The sequence below is a fragment of the Dipodomys ordii genome, unplaced genomic scaffold, assembly GCF_000151885.1.
Source record: "Dipodomys ordii isolate 6190 unplaced genomic scaffold, Dord_2.0 Scaffold3, whole genome shotgun sequence".
Classification (NCBI taxonomy): domain Eukaryota; kingdom Metazoa; phylum Chordata; class Mammalia; order Rodentia; family Heteromyidae; genus Dipodomys; species Dipodomys ordii.
The window spans coordinates 1,958,987-1,977,669 of NW_012267219.1; the positions used below are offsets into that span (position 1 = coordinate 1,958,987).

The 18,683-nt window shown below is 45.3% G+C and overlaps 1 protein-coding gene across 1 annotated transcript; it reads right to left on the reverse strand.

The window, feature by feature from the left end:
• Positions 1-3,538: 3,538 nt before the first annotated feature.
• Atp5b (ATP synthase, H+ transporting, mitochondrial F1 complex, beta polypeptide) lies at positions 3,539-11,065 on the reverse strand. The gene is made up of 10 exons (XM_013021434.1): positions 10,840-11,065; positions 10,175-10,357; positions 9,767-9,941; positions 9,113-9,234; positions 8,711-8,895; positions 7,806-7,964; positions 7,589-7,711; positions 6,218-6,430; positions 5,722-5,923; positions 3,539-3,809 (listed from the first exon to the last, which is right to left on the reverse strand). The coding sequence occupies exons 1-10, from the start codon at positions 10,964-10,966 to the stop codon at positions 3,709-3,711; spliced, it is 1,590 nt and encodes a 529-aa protein (XP_012876888.1). The 5' UTR covers positions 10,967-11,065; the 3' UTR covers positions 3,539-3,708.
• Between the last annotated feature and the right edge of the window lie 7,618 nt (positions 11,066-18,683).

Here is an 18,683-nt window from a genome sequence, read left to right on the forward strand (position 1 = left end):
AGGGTGATGTCCCTGTGTGACAGACTGGTAGGGAGGGAGGAGGGAGGAAAGAGGAGGGAGGGAAGGGCGGGGCTTTCTCTGGGTGGAGAGAGGGAGGAGACCCAGGACAGGGCAGACTGGGAGAAATATGGAGGAAGGTTAGAACTATGGTGACTCTTCGGTAGCACGGTAGAAGAGGACAGTAAAAGGAGAAGCAACTAATCGTAGCTAGTGAGATGGAGAAGGTGGTCGATAAATACTGAAGAACACCAATGTAGAAGGGGATGCAAATGAGCTTTGGTACCTCAGTTCCTGGGTCCTCATCTGGTTACTGGGGGAAACGAAAAAGCTGACCGGTACACGGGGGCCTTCGCTAGCATACCCACGAGCAAGTCAGAGCCTGGAAGAAGTGTTTCCCCCCTCAGCCCCCGCCCAGTAACATTTCCCCCAATCCAGGCTTTTCTGGGAGCAAACTACCAGGCACATGCAGCTCAGGGGCTCCACCTTCTGTCCAGATGGTGGCACAGGAGGAACTGCTGCCTTGGACGTCACCGCAAGAGGGGAGGAAGCTCGCAGGCCCCAACTCTGCCCCAGGCGGGTCTCCCAGGGCCCCTCATCAACCTTCTGGCCCTAGGGGCCCCTGAATTGGGAGCTCAACCTGTCCCCCGCCCAGCTTCTACTAAATCGAAAGCCTTGGAGGGCGGGGCTTATAGATACAGGCTCTGCTTCAGGACAAAAGCCCCAGCTGGTTTGTAAACAGTCATTAGATGAGACAATCACCTCTCAGCAAATAGCCTTTATAGATTCAAAATGGTGAGATCAGTTTTCTCAATCTCCAAGGCTGCCGCGAGAGGGCACTAGGATAGGTGTGGGCCCCAAGAACAATTACAGGGAACCAAGTCTGACCTTGCAATCTGCAATTTATTGGGCCAAAAGGAGAATTTATCTAATTGCATTTGGTCAGCAGCCCTAGCAGTAACCCTGAAAATTGCTATTTCCCTTTAGCAGTTTACTAAGCCCCTTTCCAAACTTATGAGATCTTTGCAGAGCTCAGCTATGCCTCCTGAATTTTCCCCCCACAGAGACTGAAGCAATCACAAACGTGCAAGTTTCAGCTTGCTCAAAATGTCAGGAGGCAGGGGCTGGGAAGGTGGCTCAGTGGTCGAGTGCTTGTCTTGCATGCATGAGGCCCTGGAGCACCACATAAGCAGAAAAAAGCTGGAAGTGGTGCTGTGACCCAAGTGGTAAGAGTGCTAGCCTTGAGCTAAAGAGCTGAGGGACAGTGCCTAGGCCCAGAGTTCAGTCCCATAACCGACCAAAAAAAAAAAAAAAGACGGTAAATTTTCTGCACAGCTCACACCTGTAATCCTGCTCAGAAGGCTGAGATCTGAGGATCACAGTTCGAAGCCAGCTAGTCAGTAGTCTCTGACTTATCTCCAATTAAGCACCAAAAAGCCAGTATAGCGGTGACACAAGTGATAGAGTTGCTAGCCTTGAGCAAAAAAGCTGAGGGGAAGCTAGGCACTGGTGGCTCACGCCTGTAATCCTAGCTACTCAGGAAGCTGAGATCTGAGGATCGCGGTTCAAAGCCAGCCCGGGCAGGAGAGACCGTGAGTCTCCTATCTCCAATAAACCACCAGAAAACTGGAAGTGGCGCTATAGCTCAAGTGGTAGAGCGCTAGCCTTGAGCTGAAGAGCTGAGGGACAGCGCCCAGGCCCAGAGTTCAAGCCCCACAACGGACAAAAAAAAAAAAAAAGCTGAGGGGAGAATGCAATCAAAACTTCAATGTACATACAAGAAAAATGAGTGAAGGGATGGGTTGGAAGAATGATGAAAGGGTGACACTGACCAAGATGCATTATATTCACAAATTGCTTTGCTAAATAGCTCTTAATAAAAATAATAAAGCTCAAGACAGCATCCAGGGTCTGAGTTCAAACCTCAGGAACTGCATGAAAGTTTCTGAAGAAATGAAGGCCAGTGCCAGCTCTGGTGTCACAGGTACGTAATCTCAGCATTTGGAATTCAGAGGAAAGGAAATGAGGATCAGTTCAGTCTGAGTCCTTGACTCAAATGGGGGGGGGGGGGAATCCAGTCATGATGTAATCAATAGTAATCAGTTTTTTCTTGTGGGTTGTAGGGCTTGGGTGCTCTCTTAAGCTCTTTTGCTCAAGGTTAGTGTTCCACTACTGGTTAATTGGAGACAAGTCTACTTCCCGGGGTAGGCTGGCTTTGAACTATAATCCTGATCTCAGCCTCCTGAGTAGCTAGGATTACAGGAGTGAGCCACCAGCAGCCAGATGTTGTTCCTTAAAAACAATTAGGGCTGGGAAGGTAGTTTAGTAGTAGAGTGCTTGCCTTACATGCTTGAGGCCCTGGGTTCCATTCCTCAGCACCACATACACGGAAAAAGCCGAAGTGGCACTGTGGCTCAAGTGGTAGAGCGCTAGCCTTGAGCTGAAGAGCTGAGGGACAGCGCCCAGGCCCTGAGTTCAAGCCCCATGAACGACAGGAAAAAGCAAATTTAAAATCATTTCCCCATTACGCCTTACTAAAAAAACTTTGCTTTTTTACCAAGCACAAATGTGCTATATAAAATGTTTAAAGCAGAAAAAGTGTTTTGATCAAATGCCACTTCACAAGTGGGCCAAAGCTCAGATCTAGTTGTGCACAACAAGATGCAGATCATAAATCCACAAGAATAATCCCCATTCCAAACATACATAGCCTTTTTTATGCTAAAGCTGAATGAATCTTTGAGGCCAAGTTGTCAAAAATTTCAGTGATAGGCATGGTGGCTATTTTTTTTTTTTTGTCGGTTGTGGGGCTTGAACCCTGAACTTGGGGGCTGTCCCTCAGCTCTTCAGCTCAAAGCTCTACCACTAGAGCCACAGTGCCACTTCTGGTTTTCTGAGTGGCTTATTGGAGATAAGAGTCTCATGGACTTTCCTGCCCAGGCTGGCTTTGAACCATGATTCTCAGATCTCAGCCTCCTGAGTAGCTAGGATTACAGGCATGAGCCACCAGCACTGGGATGGTGGCTCTCATAGTAATTGTATTTACTCAGGGAGCTGAGATCAGAATCACAGTTGGAGCCAGCCAAGCATATTGCAGGACTATAGTAGTTAGTATAAAATAGGAACAAAGTACAAGCATACACTGGGGCAAAAAGAGATCCTATCTACTTAAAAAAAAAAAAATCACGGGGCTGGGAAGGTGGCTCAGTGGTGGTAGAGCGCATGCCTTGCATGCCAGAGGCCCTGGGTTCAATTCCTCAGCACCACATAAGCAAAAAGAAAAAAAAAGCTGGAAGTGGCGCTGTGGCTCAAGTGGTAGAGCGCTAGCCTTGAGCTGAAGAGCTGAGGGACAGCACCCAGGCCCAGAGTTCAGGCCCCATGACTGGACTCAAAAAAAAAAAAAATCAGTGCAAAATAAGGGCTGTTGACATGGCTCAGTAGATCACTTCCCTAAAAGGTGTGAGGTCCTGAGTTCAAACCCTTATATTGTCTACCTACCCTCTAAAAAAAAGTAAATGTAGTCAGAACCAAGAAAAAGAGATACATTCTGAGGGGTATACATTTTATTGGAAACCTTAAATACTCTTGAGACAGAACATGTCTTCAATCAAGGGTCTTATCTGGCTTTCACAGAAAACTGTAAATTTTAGAACTGGAGGACAAGGAAAGGTACAGGATGAGGATGAGTGCTTAGTTTGTCAGGAGGACCCCTCACGATGCATGCTCTTCAGCCAGCTTATCAGCTTTTGCCACAGCTTCTTCAATAGGTCCCACCATATAAAAGGCCTGTTCTGGAAGATGGTCATATTCGCCTATAAAGGAAAATAAATCAGATTAGTAAGAAATGGAGGAATATTAACCTTTTGCAGTGTACTTCTTTTATAGTCAGATTTGAAAAACATGGTGTACAATGGATTAAGAAAACATGCTGGGGAGGACTGGGAAGGTGGCTCAGTGGTAGAGCTAAAGAGCTGAGGGACAAGTGCCCAGGCCCAGAGTTCAGCCTCCCTACCCCCAAAAAAAAATAGAAAACATGCTAGCTGGGTGTTGGGTGATTCTTTCCTATGATCCTACCTACTCAGGAGGCTAAGAGGATTGCAGTTCAAAGCCTGCCTGTCAGGAAAGTCTATGAGATAGATACTCATCTCCAATTAACCATCAGAAAACTGGAAGTGGTGGCTGAGTGGTAGAGTGCTAGCCTTCAGCAAAAGAGCTTGGGGGCAGCACTCAAGCTATTGAGTTCAAGTCCCAGGACAGACAAAAAAAGCAAAAACATGGGTTAAGATAACGTAACTTGGATTTAAAATCTTGCTACCATGGCTATGTGATACTAGGTTAAAACTTAGTGTGTTCCCAATTTGTTTTGTTTTTTTTTTTGGTTAGTCGTGGGGTTTGAACTCTGGGCTTGGGCGCTGTCCCTGCGCTATTCAGCTCAAGGTAAACACTCTACCTACCGCTTGAGCCACAGTGCCACTTCCAGTTTTTTAGTGGTTTATTCTAAGAGTCTCACGGACTTTCCTGCCCTGGCTGGCTTTGAACTGTGATCCTCAGATCTCACCCTCCTGAGTAGCTAGGATTACAGGCGTGAGCCACCAGCACCCGGCTTGTTTTGTTTGCCAATATTGGGGCTTGAACTCAGGGCCTAGGCACTGTCGTTGAGCTTGTTTATCTTAAGGCTAGCACTCTACCACTTGAGCCACAGGGTTACTGAGGAATCAAACCCAGAGCTTCATGCATGCTAGGCAAGCATTCTACCACTAACCCACATTCCCAGTCCCAATTTCTTCATTTGTATAACGTTTTTCCTTTAAGGTTGTACCTGCAGCTAGTCTTGATCTGAGTTGAAGTTCCAAGCCAGCCTGGGAAGGAAAGTAAGATTCTCTCTTTTTTTTTTTTGGTCGGTCATGGGGCTTGAACTCTGGGCTTGGGCGCTGTCCCTGCGCTCTTCAGATCAAGGCAAGTGCTCTACCACTTGAGCCACTGTGCCACTTTTTTTTTGCCAGTCCTGGGGCTTGAATTCAAGGCTTGAGCACTGTTCCTGAGCTTCTTTGGCTCAAGGGTACCTACCACTTGAGCCACAGCACCACTTTGGGCTATTTCTGCGGAAGAATCGAACCCAGGGTTTCATGCATATAAGGCAAGCACTCTACCAGTAAGCTACATTCCCAGCCTGAAAGTAAGATTCTTGCCTCTAACTAATCACCAAAATGCAGAAAGTGGAGCTGTGGCTCAAGTGGTAGAGTACCAAGCTTTAGTAAAAAAAACAAGCAAGAGGACTGGGAAGTTGGCTCAGTGGTAGAGCGCTTGCCTTGAATGCCTGAGGCCCTGGGTTCAATTCCTCAGCACCACATAAGCAAAAAGAAAAAAGCTGGAAGTTGGCACTGTGGTGCAGGTGGTAGAGCACTAGCCTTAATCTGAAGAGTTGAGGGACAGCGCCCAGGCCCAGAGTTCAGGCCCCACAACCGGACCCCAAAAAAAAAAAAAAACAAGCAAGATCAAGAGTCCCTGGGTTCAAGCCCAGGAACTGCCACAAGAAAAGAAGCAGAGAATCAAATACAAGGCACTCTAAATTATCAAATACATTGGTGGAAAATAAGCTTTTTAAAATTAAAACAAAACCACTATGATATATATAATTTGATGATCACTGGAATGAGAATATCAAGCATTCAGGATTTCAGTTTCTCTATCATTTTACCTTCAGTTTTATACCCAAAATCTTACCTGCCAAAATTTGCTGGAATCCTTTGATGGTCTCCTTCAAGGGTACCAGCTTTCCCATGTGTCCAGTAAAGACCTCAGCAACCTGGAATGGCTGAGACAAGAAACGCTGTATTTTCCTTGCACGGGACACAGTCAACTTATCTTCTTCAGAAAGTTCATCCATACCCAGGATGGCAATAATATCCTGGAGGGATTTGTAGTCCTATGGAAAAGCAAGAATAAAAAGCCCTGAGTATTCATATTCATTTAATTTAGACTCTTAAAACCAAGTACACATGTCACAATGAAATTCTTCCCCCTGTGTAACGAATGTATGCTAATTAAAAACTCAAGACAGAATCCTAAGAGTTAAAATAAGCCTCAAGCACCAACTACTACTGTCGTATTTCCTCGTTCCAAAGCAAATCAAATCACAATTAGGAAAGATCTAGTCCTAATATGGTTCTCAAATTACTTATGATCTTTTGACTATTAACCCCCAAAGCAATATACGCACCTGCAGGATCTTTTGCACGCCACGGGCAACATCATAATGCTCATTGCCAACAATGTTGGGATCCATGATACGGGAGGTCGAATCCAAAGGATCCACAGCTGGATAGATGCCCAGCTCAGCAATAGCACGGGAAAGTACAGTGGTGGCATCCAAATGGGCAAAGGTAGTGGCAGGAGCAGGGTCAGTTAAGTCATCAGCAGGCACATAGATAGCCTAGGGTAAGTCAAGAACCCATGAAAAATACTATAAGCCAAAGTTAATTCTATTTAAAGCCATTCCCTTTTCTGAGCTCTCCATTATGTCACACCATTTTATTTGAGACAAACTCTCACTATGTAAATTAGGCTGGCCTCAAACTGGCAATTCTCCTGCCTCAACCTCCCAAATACTAAGAGGATTACAGGCATGTACCCTATGAGGGTAAAGTCTATCTAAAAGAGCTGCTCATATATTAAGTGAACTTATAGATTATCTCTTATCTCTAAGACTCAGCAGAAAGATATTGGCATTCAATTCTGGGGGAAGAGACAAAAAATGTAACCCACCCTGGCCTTAATACAACAGATCCTCCCTGCCTTGGCCTCCCTAGTGCTGGGATTATCAGCCAGAACCACCATGCCCACTCATTGTCATTCTTTTCATCCTACATTTAGCTCCAATGAAACCAGCTTTCAAAGATAAAAGCAATAGGTGGGCACCAGTTCATCATGTCTGTAATACTAGCTACTCAGGAGGCTAAGATCTGATGATCCAAGTTTCAAGTCAGCCTGGACAGCCAAGTCTGAGAGACTCCAATTAACCACCAAAAACAACCCAGAAGTGGAGCTGTGGCTCAAGCGCTAGATTTGAGCAAAGTTCAGGGACAGTACCCAGGTCCCGAGTTCAAGCCCCAGGACCAGCAAAAACTTTTGTTTTTAATTTAAAAACATTCCTATACTACACCACAGTAGTTAATTAAAATGAATCATGAGGGATGAAGGTGTAACTCCAATGATAAAAAATATGCTTAATGCACAAGGCCCTGGAAGGTTAAACCTCTAACACCACAAAAAAGAATCAAAGTCACAATTTAGACACATTTTTATATAACTTTGCTATGTATACTATTTATATATACTTGAAATTTGTTACTTTAACACAGTAAATACTTAATGGTCAATTTCCATACAGCTGCAGACTTGGCTCACACTCACTACTACCTTTGTGATCTACATTTACACTGTCAATTAGAGTATTTTTTAACCTTTCATAGTCTTCAACATGTGAACAAAGTGTTTTACAGGTTATTTTTGAGATGTAAGAAATGCATTTTTATACCTCTCAACTTGCCTTTTACAAATTAAACCTTTATTCACTTAAAATTTTTCTTACCTGTACAGAAGTGATAGATCCCTTTTTGGTGGTGGTAATTCTTTCCTGCATAGTACCCATGTCAGTGGCTAGGGTAGGTTGATAGCCTACAGCAGAAGGGATTCTGCCCAATAAGGCAGACACCTAAAAAAAAGAACAAAGATCTTAAGTGTCTAGTGTACACAACTCCACACAAAGACCCCATGAACCAAAGATCTTCAAGGTTTTCCCCTTGTACCTCTGAGCCAGCTTGGGTGAAGCGAAAGATGTTGTCGATAAAAAGCAGTACATCTTGACCTTCTTGGTCTCTGAAGTATTCAGCCACTGTCAGTCCAGTCAGAGCTACACGGGCACGAGCACCAGGTGGTTCATTCATCTGACCATACACCAAGGCTACCTGTAGTAATCATACAAATCAGAAAACCTAGCAGAGGAAAACGGAAGCCAGTCTCCAAATCCCTAAACAAAATCCCCAATTAGAGAAACTACCACAGGTTCTCTCCATGTGTAAGTATATTTTGCTTGCAAATTTCTCTTCCCCGGCTGGGAAGGTGGCTCAGTGGTAGAGCGCTTGCCTTGCATGCATGAGGCACTGGGTTCGATTCCCCAGCACCACATAAGCAAAAAGAAAAAAAGCCGGAAGTGGCGCTATGGCTCAAGTGGTAGAGCGCTAGCCTTGAGCTGAAGAGCTGAGGGACAGCGCCCAGGCCCAGAGTTCAGGCCCCACGACCGGACCCAAAAATAAATAAATTCTCTTCCCTACTCAATGTGCATGCAATTCAAAAACCTAATGATAATTTCATATTTTTAAGACAAAATTCCTTACGTAGGAAGGAACTAATTCTGTAAGTAAAAGGCACAGAATAAGGTTAGTTGAGTTACATGAAACACCTCCAATCTCCTCCCTCAAGCTAGCTTTCAAATGACAGGACTATTTACCAAAAAGACAGGTGTAGAAAAGTAATTCCACATCAGAGGGAAAAAAAATGTACTTGTAATATTAGAAGTTATGAGATAGGACAGTATTTAACAGGAATTTCCTTTTATAGGTCCTGGGACATTAACAGGAAAATAAATGGCTTTGGCTGGCACAGTACTGTGTCAGTACTATGTGAAGTGGCATCATTCACTTCAGCAACTCACCTTGGAGGTAGCTTCTTTTAAATTGATAACGCCAGATTCAATCATTTCATGGTATAAGTCATTGCCCTCACGGGTCCTCTCACCAACACCAGCAAACACAGAGTAACCACCATGGGCTTTGGCAACGTTGTTGATTAACTCCATGATCAGTACTGTCTTGCCAACTCCAGCACCACCAAAAAGCCCTAGGGGAAGTTAAATATTTAAGAGCTCTGTAGTCTCAAACTGAACCAACTTCTTTTCCATCTTTTCTCTTCTCAGGAATGGCATCTGGCTTCAGCAAACTCAGAAGAACGAAAGTCAGAAGCTACTCATCAGTGAAGAATATCAACACCCACTCATGACATGGCATGATTTCCCCCCATATTAGTTTTGGAAAACATGCACCCATCACTAGCATACCAATTTTGCCACCCTTGGCATAGGGAGCCAACAGATCCACAACCTTGATACCAGTCACCAGAATTTCCTGCTCAACACTCATCTCCACAAACTCAGGAGCCTCAGCATGAATAGCAGCAAATCTGTAAAAGTAAAGGAAATAAGAGGAGCTGTATCTGTTAGCCTAGCTGAAAGCAATTAATAGTCTTAACTAATTAAATGTACTTATCAATGCTCCTATCTAATCCTTTTTAGATAAGTTGTCCTCTAGCATCTAACTTAATTTTCAGCAATAAAAGACTTAATTATCTCAGAAGCCAACAATCCCATTTCCTGACAACTTCAACTGTCACAAAGCTTTTCTATTACCTAGTTAAAGACATCCTTTCACATACCAATAGGAAAACCAAAGACCTTTCCAGTTTTAGAAAATCTTCAACTTAAGCAATAAACCCAAGCTTTATATAACCAAATGGGTTCCTATAATTACAATAATAATAATAATTACAAATCTGTATCTTTGCTTTAGGGAAAAAAATGCAATGTGTGATTTTAATTGAATGAATCAGCACCAAGTTTTTTCAGCAGGAAAATTCTTCTTGCCACCTAAGTGTATAAAACTGCAAGAAAAAAACCAGTTCCTCTGTGCACAGATGAGCAAGAGGTACTACTTACTGTTTGGTTTTGATAGGACCTCTCTCATCAATGGGTTCTCCAATGACATTCATGATTCTGCCCAACGTTTCTGGACCAACTGGAATTTTGATTGGTGCACCAGAATCCAATACTTTCTGGCCTCTAACTAAGCCTTCAGTACCGTCCATAGCAATGGTTCTTACTGTACTTTCCCCTGTTAGATAAAAGGCATCGCAAGGTTAGACGTATGGGCAAGCTGGTATTATAATATTTCAAGGTGGCTGGCACTAAGTATTTATAGGCTCCTTCTCAGGAACTAATTGTGGCTTCAGCAAATTCAGAAGAACGAAAGTCACTTTGATAAAAATCATCATAGAAGGAGTATAGCCTTGTTTCCAGATATTTCAGCTAATCAAAGTCTTCACTACTCCTAAAAATTCTACTTACCCAAATGCTGGGCCACTTCCAAAACTAGCCTGGTGTCCCTGCCTTGCACTTCCAGGGCATTTAGAATAGGTGGTAATCCCTCATCAAACTGGACGTCCACTACTGCACCGATGACCGCCACGATTCGTCCAGTGGCTGCGCCAGCCTTAGGCGACGGAGACGTTTGCGCTGCATAGTCTCTGGCTAACGGACAAAAAAGAAATTGAACAGAACTAGAGTCAGGACGACTAGAGGTCAGCGGATATCCGACTTTCCCCCACCAAGAGAAGCAAATTCAGCCCAAGCTCAGCCATTTTCCCTTTGGACGAAAGGCGTGTCCAGAAGAGCCACTCAGCAATAGACCACACGCCTGAATTAGCCTTCCCGTCCTTATACACAAAATCCGTTATTATTGAGTTCCGGACAGCCTTTCCTCGAGAAGGTCAAGGCACCTGCCTACCACTTTTCCGTCATACTGAGCTCCACTCTCAAAATTCGAACGGCACTCGTCGAATAAATCTCCAACGAGTGACCTGTTCTTGTTATTCCGCCAATAGAGGGCAGTTCACTGCCCGTACGCATCCTTTTGGCACCACGGATGCTTTAGGCCCCAACTACAACAGGCCCCCACCTCAAGGTCATAGGGAAGACGGTAACGACCCAGGCTCCTGGAAGAATACGCTTACCGGGCTGGACCGCTGCTGGGGCAGTCCTCAGCAAAAACTGTGCTTGGGGTAACGAAGCTGAAGGGCTGAGTCCCCGAAAAGCCCCGGAGGCCGACGCAGCGGCCACACGACCCACAAGACTCAACATGGCGGAGTCCGGGTGGAGACTGAGCGCGGCTGCTGTCCCTGCCGGCGGCTAGGCTGCAGTTGGGACGAGACCTAGTCTGCTCTATGCACAACCATTGGGCAACTTGGATGCTCATCATTCTTAGCACTGCTTCTATAGGTTAAAAATTTCTCATCTTCTTTGTCATTGGCCTAAACTGGTGCTAATCTAAAACTTCTTTTTTCATTGGAAGGGCCACCTTCCGAGCCTCGAAACGTAATTGGGCCATAGGAATGTCAGTTAGAGTTTTTGGCGGAAGTACGTCTTGGAAAAGGGCTAAGTTCCTGTTGGGAGTGAGAAGAAAGCATGTGGCCTATCTTTGCCCGTCCTTGGGCTCGCTCTTCAGATGTTCTGCGTTGGTTGACAGCCACGGAGGCGGGGTTATCGAAATGATGGCTGTTTGAGGCCACACTGAGGGTGACCCTGAAGAAGTCAGGGACCTTCTCAAACGTAAAAATATGGTTTTTCTATACGATAGTGAAATCCCTTGGTGCAATACACAAATACACAGATATTGGAGGGTGGGGGGGAGGCAGTCAGCAAGGACGGGCGCTGGGGGTTTATGCCTGTAATCCTAGCTACTCAGGCACAGATTTGAGGGTCACGGTTCAAAGCCAGTCGGGTCAGAAAAGTCCCAGTGAGACTTTTATCTCCAGGAATTAACCCTTCAAAAACCGGAAGTGGAGCTGTGGCTCAAAGTGATGAGGTACGGTCCGCTAATAGCAAATACAGGAGATATTAATTCATGTACTTCCTTTAAGATTAAGGGAACAAAAGTCATTTGGGGGAAAATGAAGCAGGATAATTTAGGGAAACTGAGACATGGTTGTAGGCAACTCAGAAATATGGTATCTAGAAACTTAGAAATGCTATCTTTGCTTCAAAGAGAGACAACTGAATGCATTCTTTCCTAAGGGATGCATTTCTCACCCAAGAATTCACAATTGCCAGACAGAATGCCCCAAAATGCATATAGCAGGGCAGGGTGTCTCCTCGTTTCCAGGATAAGCATCTGTTTTATGGCAGGATGCATTCTTACCTGGAAACTCAGAGAATAACACCAGGTGTAGTTAAAGCCAAGACAAAGCACCTAGCTCTGCATAACTTAAAGCCAGACCCCCTGCCTTTACCCTATAAATACCCAACAGCTCAAGGAGCTGTGTGTTTCTCTGGGTGTCTCCTTGTGTGTGTCTGTGTATGTGTCTTTGTGTCCCTCTGAGAGCACCCACACTGTGCTAGAGTGTGCCCCTGCCCTTCAGTTTGTCTGCTTTTTTGTCTGTCTGTTTCCTTGCTTGTTTACTTAATAAAGCTCTGCCAAGTTTTCTTATCATTGGGACTTGTCCAGAAATTCTTATTCTGCTATCAAAGTCAAGAACCCTAAGTGAAGAGTTCCTATATTTAAAGGAGAGCTTCACTAAACCTCACCTCTGTCTAGTGACAAAGTGGTAGAGTACTATAGCCTTGGCAAAAAGAGCTCAGGGACAGATCCCATGTCCTTAGTTTCAGCCACAGACTGAAAAGAAAAAAAAGAAAGAAAAAAAGAATTGGGGCTAGGAAGGTGGCTCAGTGGTAGAGCGCTTGCCTTGCATGCATGAGGCCCTGGGTTTGATTCCTCAGCAACACATAAGCAGAAAAAACCAGAAGTAATACTGTGGTTCAAGTGGTAGAGCACTAGCCTTGAGCAGAAGAGCTGAGGAACATCACCAAGGCTTAGTTCAGGCCCCACAACAGCTAGGGGAAAAAAGCCAGGCACAGGTGGTGCACGCCCCTAATCCTAGCTACTCAGGAGGCTGAGATCGGAGGACCACAGTTCAAAGCCAGCTGGAAATGGTCTTGTACAGGCTCAAGCAGTAAAGCGCTCTCCTTGAGCCAAAGAGCTGAGGGATAACGTCCAGGCCCAGAGTTCAAGCCCCATGACTGACAAAAAAAAAAACAAAACCACGGACTGGGAAGGTGGCTCAGTGGTAGAGTACTTGCCTTGCATGCATGAGGCCCTGGATTCGATTCCCCAACACCAAATAAGCAAAAGAATAAAAAGCCAGAAGTGGTGCTGTGGCTCAAGTGGTAGAGCACTAACCTTGAGCTGAAGAGCTGAGGGACAGCGCTCAGGCCCAGAGTTCAGGCCCCACGACCGGACTCTTCCCCCCCCCCCAAAAAAAAAAACAAAGCCAGCCTGGGCAGCAAAGTCCGTGAGCCTCTTATCTCCAATAAACTACTCAGAAAACCAAAAGTGGTGCTGTGGCTCAAGTGGTAGAGCTCTAGCCTTGAGCTGAAGAGCTGAGGGACAGTGCTCAGGCCCAGAGTTTAAGCCCCATGATGAACAACAAAAAGTCTCACAGATTTTTCTCTCGGCTGACTTTTAACTATTATCCTCAGATCTCAGCCTCTTGAGTAGCTAGCATTATAGGCATGAAACATTGGCATCTGGCAAGATTCAGAATCTTTTTTTTGGGGGGGGGTCTGGTCATGGGGCCTGAACTCTGGGCCTGGGCGCTGTCCCTCAACTCTTTAGCTCAAAACTAGCACTCTACCACTTGAGCCACAGCTCCACTTCATGCTTTTTTCTTTCTGCTTTATGTGGTGCTGAGGAATCGAACCCAGGGCCTCATGCATGCAAGGCAAGCACTCTACCACCGAGCCACCTTCCCAGCCCAAGATTCAGAATCTTTGACCAAAGAATGCAATAAGTTGTTGGTTCCTGCTTAGTAAAGTATAAAGGAGATGCAGAAGGGAGAAGAGGATAAATTTGGATCAACCTCAGATGTAAGAAAATTGCCCAAGGGGCTGGGAAGGTGGCTCAGAGGTAGAGCACTTGCCTTGCATGCCTGAGGCCCTGGGTTCCATTCCTCAGCACCACATAAGCAAAAAGAAAAACCCCAGAAGTGGTGCTGTGGCTCAAGTGGTAGAGTGCTAGCCTTTAGGTGAAGAGCTAAGGGACAGCGCCCAGGCCTGGAGTTCAGGCCCACCACTGGACCCAAAAAAAAAAAAAACAAGAAAATTTCCCAAGCCAGGCTGGTGGTTTACCTCTGTAATCCTAGCTACTCAGGAGGCTGTGCTCTGAGGACCACAGCTTGAAGCCAGCCGAGGAAGGAAAGTTTGAGAATCTTATCTCCAAATAACCACTAGAAAACTGGTACTGGTAGTGGAGCTCAAGTGGGAGAGCATTAGCCTTGAGCAAAAGAGCTCAGGAACAGCACCCAGGTCCAGAGTTCAAGCCCCACAATTGACAAAACAAAAAAATGCCCAAAGGGAGTAATTTTATTTGTGAAATATGGACAGAAAGTAGAAAAAATATTCTAAGCACTTATGTTGGCATTGGCGTAAAAGAGCATGTTCCTTATGTTTAATTAGAGGTAGTTTGAGTGGAGGGAGAGGCAAAAAGCCAGGATAGTGAAGATACAGAGAAACAAGATCCAGGTTTTAAAAGGAACTGTGCCAGGACTTGAACTCAGGCTCTCTCTCATGCAGTCACTTGGCTTTTTCCCTTTTCTTTTTTTTTGTTCGGTCGGTCGTGGGGCTTGACCTATGGGCTTGGGCGCTGTGCCTCAGCTCTTCAGCACAAGGCTAGCATTCTACCGCTTGAGCCACAGCACCACTTCTGGTTTTCAAGTTGTTTATTGGAGATAAGAGTCTCATGGACATTCCTGCCTGGGCTGGCTTTGAACTATGACCCTCAGATCTCAGCCTCCTGAGTAGCTAGGATTATAGGCATGAGCCACCAGAGCCCAGCTCACTTGGCTTTTTCTATTCACAGCCTTTGCTCCTCATTTCTGGCTCACCCATACCCCCTGCCTGGCTTAGTGGACATATCTTCAGGATTTGCCTGCCAAGGCTTGCTCTGATCCAGGATTCTCACCTAGGATTATAGGTGTGAGCCATCAAAGGGCACTGAGCTTAGAGCTTTATTTTTTGTGCTGGAACTAGGGTTTTGAACTCAGGGATTCCTGTTCTCTGTTGTCTTTGTGCTCAAGGCTGACTCTGCCACATGAACCACAGCTCCACTTCCAGCTTTTGTTTTGTTTTTGTTTTGTTTTGTTTTTGGTCGGTCGTGGGGCTTGAACTCTGGGCTTGGGCACTGTCCCTCAGCTCTTCAGCTCAAGGAGAACGCTCTACCACTTGAGCTATAGCGCCACTTCCGGTTTTCTGGTGGTTTATTGGAGATAGGAGTCTCACGGTCTCTCCTGCCTGGGCTGGCTTTGAACCGCGATCCTCAGATCTCAGCCTCCTGAGTAGCTAGGATTACAGGTGTGAGCCACCAGCGCCCGGCTAGCTTTTTTTTGTTGATCTTGAGTCTTGAACTCTGGGCCTGAGCACTGTCCCTCAGCTCTTCAGCTCAAGGCTAGCACTCTACCACTTGAGCCACAGCACCACTTCCAGTTTACTAGCAGTTAATTGGAGATAAGAGTCTCATGGACTTTCCTTGCCTGCTGGCTTTGAACTGTGATCCTCAGAGCTCAGCCTCCTTGAGTAGCTAGGATTACAGGCGTGAGCCACCGGCGGCGCCCGGCTTCCAATTATATTTTTACATTCCTATTTTCACTTATGCACTGCTGTTCCCAAATTTATCATACTGAAAACTCCTATCTCCAATTAACCAGTTTTTGCTGGAAGTAGAGCTGTGGCTTAAAGTAGTAGAAAATGAACTAGCCTTGAGCAAAAAAATCACAGGGAGGGCAGGAGTTGGCTCAGTGGTAGAGTGCTTGCCTTGCATGCATGAGGCCCTGGGTTCGATTCCTTAGCACCACATAAGCAGAAAAAGCCGGAAGTGGCACTTATGGCTCAAGTGGTAGGGCACTAGCCTTGAGCTAAAGAGCTGAGGGGCAGTGCCCAGGCCCAGAGTTCAGGCCCCAAGACCGACAAAAAAAAAAAAAAAAACCTACTCATGAGTCTGAGAGCTTAGGATCATGATTTGATGTCAGCCTGGGCAGAAAAAAATCATTTCCAATAAACTACCAAAAAGCCAGAAAGGGAATCTGGCTCAAGTGGTAAAACACTAGCGTTGAGTGAAAAAAACTGAGGGTCAGCACCCAGGCCCTGAGTTCAAGCCTGAAGACCAACACATACACAAAGACCTAAACTTACTTCAGAATCACCCAGATGTGATTAATGTTCTCATACTCTTTTAATTTCTGACTCAATAGGTCTATGTTAGGGCTTATCTCAGACCCATGAATCCACACAAAGAATCATGTGACTTTGATGACTTGAGAACTGTGGGGGTTCAAAGTAAAACAAGTGCCTAAAGATAAAGGGAACGGGGCTGGGAAGGTGGCTCAGTGGTAGAGTGCTTGCCTTGCATGCATGAGACCCTGGGTTCAATTCCTCAGCACGACATAAGCAGAAAAAAAAGCCGGGAGTGGCGCTGTGGTTTAAGTGGTGGAGCACTAGCCTTGAGCTGAAGAGCTGAGGGACAGCGCCCAGGCCCAGAGTTCAGGCCCCACGACCTAGACCCTATGAAATAAAAGCTCTCTTCTCTTTAACTTGTGACCACAGATACAGAGAAGAAAAAGCCATTGTATTTGAGAGGTTATGAAATTTAGGTTAGAGTTCTGGATAAATTCAATCCAGGTTAACACTATCAGTTTAGGAAAAAAATACCTGTTAAAAGCAAATCAAAAGGGGCTGGGAAGGTGACTCAGTGGTAGAGCACTTGCCTTGCATGCATGAGGCCCTGGGTTCAATTCCTCAGCACCACATAAGCAAAAGAAAAAAGCCAGAAGTGGTGCTGTGGCTCAAGTGGTAGAGCGCTAGCCTTGAGCTGAAGAGCTGAGGGACAACGCCCAGGCCCAGAGTTCAGGCCCCATGACTGAACCCAAAAAAAAAAAGCAAATCAAAAGGGGCTGGGAAGGTGACTCATTGGTAGAGCACTTGCCTTGCATGCATGAGGCCCTGGGTTCAATTCCTCAGCACCAGCTAAAAGAAAAAAGCTGGAAGTGGTGCTGTGGCTCAAGTGGTAGAGCGCTAGCCTTGAGCTGAAGAGCTTAGGGACAGTGCCCAGGCCCAGAGTTCAGGCCCCACGACCGGACCCCCCCCCCCCCCAAAAAAAAAAAAAAAGATTGGCAGTTAACAGTACTGACCACCTGTGTATTATCTGACATTTGGGTCCCAACTGCTTAAGTCTCAATGCCTTAATTTTTAAATTTGTCCAAATTATTGGCACTAACTTGATTCCTTACCACCAACAAATTACTCCTGGAATAGGTTTTTTTTTTTTTTGGGGGGGGGGGTGGTCAAGGGGCCTGAGGGCTATCCCTCAGCTCAAGGCTAGTATTCTACTACCTGAACTTCAGCACCACTTCCAGTTTTCTGGTATTTTATTGGAGATAGAGGTTCATGGCCAGGATGGGAATGTGGCTTAGTGGTTAAGAGTGCTTGCCTAGCATGCATGAAGCCCTGGGTTGGATTCCTTAGTACCACATAAGCAGAAAAGGCTGGAAGTGGTACTGTGGCTCAAGTGGTATAGTGCTAGCCTTGAGCTGAAGAGCTCAGGCCCAGAGCTCAAGCCTCAAGACTGACCAAAAAAGTTTTACAGCCTTTCCTACCGGGGCTTTGAACCAATATCCTCAGATCTCAGCCTCCTCAGTAGTTAGGATTATGTAAGCCACTGGCACCTGGCCTTGGAATAGTATTCTTGAAATGTACAAACTTAGCTATTTGTTTTCAAATTAATATGCTAAGAACCAAAAAAAAGGTATGCAATGTTTTTCACTAGTGACATTCAACATGAAATGATTATTTCAAGGAACAAATCTATTTAGATAAATGCATCTACCATTACAATTAAACCTACAAGTCTTAGTCGCAACCCCAAACTAAATCTAAGGCTTACAGCTTGAATCACCTAGAGCTAGAGTGGAAGTGTGTTTCAAGTAATAGAACTAGCGTAGAGTAAAAAAGCTTAGACACAGTACCAATACATACACACAGGCATGCAACCAGCAAAATGGATGAATGGGTTGACAGTTTAGCTAATGGACTGATTTCCAGCTTTTGTGTTGGCCCTGGGCCTTGAACTCAGGGAGGGCCTGGTTGCTGCCCTAGCTGGACTAGCAATCTACCATTTTAGCCACACCTTTTGGCTTTCTGGTGTTTAACTAGAATAAGTCTCATATTTTCCTACTCAGGTCAGCTCAGAATAAAATTTGATAGTTTGACAGCAGGCCACTGCTGGCTTTCATTTGTAACCCTAGATACTCAGGGGAGATTCAGATAGACAGGCAGGCCAAAAAAAATCTGAGATTCCATTTTCAAAAATAACCAGCCAGGTACCAGTGGCTCACAACTATAATCCTAGATACTAAGGAGGCTGAGATCTGAGGCTCGAAGTTCAAAGCCAGCCTGGGCAGGAAAGTCCTTGAGACTGACTCTTCTCTCAATGACTCACCATAAAACCAGAAATGGTGCTATGGCTCAAGTGGGAGAGCACTAGAGCCTTGAGCAAAAAGCTAGGCTGGAGGCCAAACTATATCCAAGTCCAAAAAGTTTCCCTTCCTTGTAACTAAAAATTATACTATATAGAGCATTACTTTAGCATTTTCCAAAGATTAAGCCATTGAAACACAGGACAGTTCTTCAGCATCTTATAAAAATGGTCGAAGCCAGGTGCAAGTATCTATCCTAGCTACTCAGGAAGCTAAGATCTGAGGACTGTAGCTTGAAGCCAACGTGGGCAGGCAAGTCTGTGAAACTCTTTTAACTC